At 55.1% G+C, this 4,442-nt stretch overlaps 1 protein-coding gene across 1 annotated transcript; it reads left to right on the top strand.

Moving 5' to 3' along the window:
* The first annotated feature begins 2,201 nt into the window (after nt 1-2,201).
* On the top strand, nt 2,202-4,235 carry IZUMO1R (IZUMO1 receptor, JUNO). Its single transcript, XM_068555638.1, has 5 exons — nt 2,202-2,339; nt 3,071-3,283; nt 3,419-3,421; nt 3,697-3,832; nt 3,967-4,235. Exons 1-5 carry the CDS (start codon nt 2,202-2,204, stop codon nt 4,233-4,235), a joined length of 759 nt encoding a protein of 252 aa, XP_068411739.1.
* Nucleotides 4,236-4,442: the final 207 nt, after the last annotated feature.

The raw sequence follows: 4,442 nt of genomic DNA, 5'->3' as shown, positions 1-4,442 counted from the left end.
CATGCTTTCTTCAATTACAAAACGCTTTTATTGTGCTTCAATTTCCTGTGTATGAAGAAAATGCCAGTGACGTTGGTTACTTCTCTTTGGAGACGGAAATTGTTACAAGAAACAAGCAAAAAAAAAAAAAATGGGCTCCTTTTCCATCATTTTCATCATCTTTGAGACTCTCCTAAGTGTCCTGGCCAAGTTTCCAGCCTCTCCTTAGCTGAGGAAGGCGTTCCTGTGAAGTTCATCATTGCTGAGGACACTTGCAGAATCTCTCACGGGACAGCGGTCTCTGCATGCTAATGGAGGCCATTTCCTGGGTTTGGAGGAACTTTTTTGGTTTTGTTTGCTTTGCCTTGGGACATACATTTAAATCCTTGGGTCCCTGAGGCCCCATTTCATCTCTGCATCACTGGGCTGCCCAGTCTCCACTGCAGCAGGAAGCCTAGCTCCTGAGGGCTGAGAGAAGATATCGCTACCATTTACAACCCAGGTGGTCCATGGCAGGTAACTGAGCTGATGAAGGGGCAGGTAGAGCTTTGGAATAGGGCTGAGAGAGAAAGGCTTGGTAGGATAAAAGGATAAGAATAAAAACCATTTAGATTTATCTTTGCCAGGCTTGATGCCAAATCCTTTTCAGGAACTTTCTATTTCATTTCTTTTCCCCAACAGTCTCTTCATAACAGCCCTTTCTACAGGTAGAGAAACTGACAGAGAGTTTCAGGCATTTTCTCAAGGTCGGCCAGCTCGTAAGCAGCAGAGCTGAGAGCAGAACTCAGTAGCTGACTAAGGAGCACAGGATCTTACCCTCTATGGGGTCTGTTTCTCTGGGAAAGTGAAACCCTCCTGACTCTGCCCACAGAAGGCCCCAACACGGGGGTAAGACGGATGGTGTTAACGGGAGCCACCTGGAACTCTGCTCCTGCACCTGGACCCAACAGGAACCGGAGGGGTAATAAATAGGCAGGATCACAGACGTCTTCTCAGCCTCACAATCTCTGGAGGCGGGAGAGCGCCGCTCCTGCTTTGAAAGTGAGTATGAAGAAAACGCTAGAAGAGGCAGCATTTTCCTCTATTCACCTGACACACCCGATACCTTGAAATACTCCGTGGCCGCGGCCGTGCTGGAAACTGGAGCTGCAGAGAGAGAGAAGCTTTAGATTTAGGCTCAAAGATGGGCTCAGAAGGTGGAACTAGCGTCTCCCCTTCCGATGTTTGAGGCTCTCAACTTGAGCTGAGCCACAGGTTTTCAGGTTCATCGTGATGGGTCCACAGCTGGTTCCTGAGAGGCGTCGGGCCTGGGATCCTGGGTGGGTGAAGGCTGTGGGCATCATTGGGTGCTTGGGGCAGGATGTGCTTCTGCCCTTTTTGTTTGTTTCTCTTTCTACTCTCTCCCTTTACGAGAACTACCCAGGGCAGAGTGGGAAACAGTGCACAACAAACATCAAGGGAAAAGCCAGCCTCCTCATTCCAGTAACGGGGACCAGCTTTGGATGTGGAAGACTCAAGGTGGCTCACGCCTGGCCATGCTCCCTGGCTCTGAGATGCCAGCAAGGCCACTGGGCGCCTGGCTGCCTCAGCCTTGTGCTTAGGCTGGGTTTGAGATGGGTTGAGGCTGGTGGAGGCGGACCACTGCTCTAGGGGAAAGGACTCTGGCCAGAGGGAACTGGGGAGGAGACCAGTTGCTTGAGGAGCTGTGGGCCTTGTGTGGACCTTTCAGAGGGGCCAGAGTTAGCGTTAGGGTTGGCACTCTATGGGGTAAGGATTGCGTTTGTCACACTACCCAATCCCACTGCGCCTTTGGCCCCATGTAGAATCTGGTTACTGAGCCTTTGTTCAGTTACTCAAGATCAAAGCTCTGAATTCCCAGCCCCTATGTCACTGAGTTAGAAAGTCTGCCTCTGAGTGGAGAAGGGCCAGGGAAAGTTCCCCCAGGGAAAGCTGGAACCGTTCTACCCCTGACCCTCCTTCACCTTGGGGCTGATCTCTTCCCCTCCCTGGCCTCAGTTTCTGCATCTGTAGGTTGTTAGGGGTGAGTGTCAGACCTCACTGGATATTTTATGACGCTGCCTCAGATAAAGGTTCTAGAAGCAGCCAGAGTATCATGGTCGCTTGAGGGAGGCTTGGAGCCCATGCCTGCTCCCAGGGATGACGGAGGGCGTGGATTGAGGTGTCCTCTCCATCACAGGCGGAGCTCCTCTCTGCAGCAGGCCATGGGGTGTTGGTGGCAGCTCCTGCTGGGGCTGTGGGCAGTCCCACCCACGTGGGCTGGGCGCGAGCTGCTCAACATCTGCATGAATGCCAAGCCCCACAAGCCAGAGCCCAGCCCGGAGGCCAAGCTCTACGAGGAGGTACGGAAGCCAGAACTGGCACGGGGTACAGGGTGGGTGGAGGCTTCTTAGATCGGGGAAGGGACACAAAGGCCAAGATGGCTTCTGAACCCCTATCCATCTTGACTCGTTTGGTTCCCTAGGTTGGGTTTCGGCAAAGGCCACTGGAGGGGGGTGCTAATTGCCAAATGATTTACAGTTTTCATCCCTGAGCTGCACAGCCACTCGGAGCAGGGGCAGATGATGATCCCGGAGACTCATAGATATTCAGCCTAGATTCCATGAAGCAAGGTCCCCCTCTTCTGCCCTCCCACCAGCAGGCCCTGGAAAAAAATAAGACTTAAGGGACCCCTCCCCAAGTCCCTAAAGGCAATTGACAGGGAGCAGGGAGGACGAGCAGGGCTGGCATGTACCTATGAGCCCTTCTCAGCTGCACGTGCCCTGCCCCAGTGCAACCCCACATTCCCCTGGGTCTTGGGGACAACCCTGCTACCGCCCCCCCAGGATCTGAGACCTTGAAAGCCCCGTTCCTAGGGGACTCACAGTCTGTTGCGGGGAGGCCAGTGTGCAGGCGCCCTCTGGGTGTAAATATTGACAATTTATCGGCATTCCTTCTATCCAGGGGTCGCTGGCCTAAAGGCATCCCACTTGCTGGGTCCTCTTCTAGGGGACATTTTTACCTTTCTGGCCCAGACACTCATCAACCCTCTGCCCCTCCTCCCCACGCCTTTTGCTTCTTCATCCACCTTCAGTGCATCCCCTGGAAGGACAGTGCCTGCTGCACGGCCAACACGAGCTGGGAAGCCCACCTGGATGTGTCCCTGCTCTACAACTTCAGCTTGGTTCACTGCGGGTTGATGATGCCAGACTGTCAGAAGCACTTCCTCCAGGCCATCTGCTTCTACGAGTGCTCTCCCAACCTGGGGCCTTGGATCCAGCGGGTGGGAAGAAGTGGGCTGCGGTGGGTGGGCAGGAGACACGTCCATCAATGCCCTGTTCATAAGAGCCTGAGCTCCAGGCTGCTAGCAGGAACAGGAGATGCTGTCCCCCTATGGACAAGAGCAGAGTCAGAGGCCGCTGTGGGGGACAAAGATGGAGAGGAAGTCACCTCTGGCCCTAGAGAACGGCATGCATGGAGAATGGTCACAGGAGAACAGCAGGATGGAGGGACTATTTGAGTCACATCTTCTGTTTGTAGGAACAGAGCTGTGTACAAACTATTTAACTCAGCCTCAGTATTCTCATTTGTAAAATAATATTTAGTGACTTCATAAGAGAATATGTTCTGATGGTACCTGACCCAAGTTCCATTGTAGCTATTGATAGTCCTCAGATTGGTGCTATTATAATTCTTGCCTCTTGCTATGCCCGCACCCAGCTGGACCCGAGTGGGCAGGCGGAGCGGATTCTGGACGCGCCCCTGTGCCGGGAAGACTGCGAGCAGTGGTGGGCCGACTGCCGCACATCCTACACCTGCAAATCCAACTGGCACGGCGGCTGGACCTGGAGTCGGGGTGAGTGATGCTAGGCAGGGCCCGGGAGGCCCCCCACCCGAGGGCAGGTGCAAGCCCTTCGCTCCCCCGGGGGCAAATGATGGGGATGTGAGGACAGGAGCGGGTAAGTTGTCCGTGCCTGGATCTCCCCTCAGGGAAGCCCCGCTGCCCTGCCAGAGCCCTCTGTCACCCTTTCCTGCATTACTTCCCCACCCCGGCTGACCTATGTGAGAAGATCTGGAGCAACTCCTTCAAGGCAAGCCCGGAGCATAGAACCAGCGGGCGGTGTCTGCAGAAGTGGTTCAAGCCTGCCGGGGGCAACCCCAATGTGGCCGTGGCCCGCCTCTTCGCCAGCCCTGCCCCGTCCTGGGAGCTCTCTGACACGCTCCTGGCTTTCTCTCTGTTCCTGCTGCTCCTTTCCTGAGAGTCCCTCCTCCTTCCACACACTCCTGCGTTCCCCCAGCTGTGGGCCAGGCCCGGCCATGGCAGCCTCCTTCCTTAGGACCTTCCTGAAATGAGCAGCACAGGCTGGGGGCTGGTGCCTGAGCCTCCCACGTTTGGTTCTGCTCTGCTTCACCTTCCTGGCCTGGAAGGCAGCTGGGGGCTGGGAAGCCACAGGTGACCATCCCCT

The sequence above is a fragment of the Eschrichtius robustus genome, chromosome 11, assembly GCF_028021215.1.
Source record: "Eschrichtius robustus isolate mEscRob2 chromosome 11, mEscRob2.pri, whole genome shotgun sequence".
Lineage (NCBI taxonomy): Eukaryota > Metazoa > Chordata > Mammalia > Artiodactyla > Eschrichtiidae > Eschrichtius > Eschrichtius robustus.
This window is presented reverse-complemented; position numbering and strand designations above follow the sequence as displayed.

Bases quoted from the DNA above. Each gene is read 5' to 3' on its own strand.
- IZUMO1R (XM_068555638.1), top strand. From the start codon at position 2,202: ATGGGGTGTTGGTGGCAGCTCCTGCTGGGGCTGTGGGCAGTCCCACCC. The intron at 2,340-3,070 runs GTACGGAAGCCA...ATCCACCTTCAG, and splicing joins AGGCCAAGCTCTACGAGGAG to TGCATCCCCTGGAAGGACAG. The intron at 3,833-3,966 runs GTGAGTGATGCT...ATCTCCCCTCAG, and splicing joins CGGCTGGACCTGGAGTCGGG to GGAAGCCCCGCTGCCCTGCC.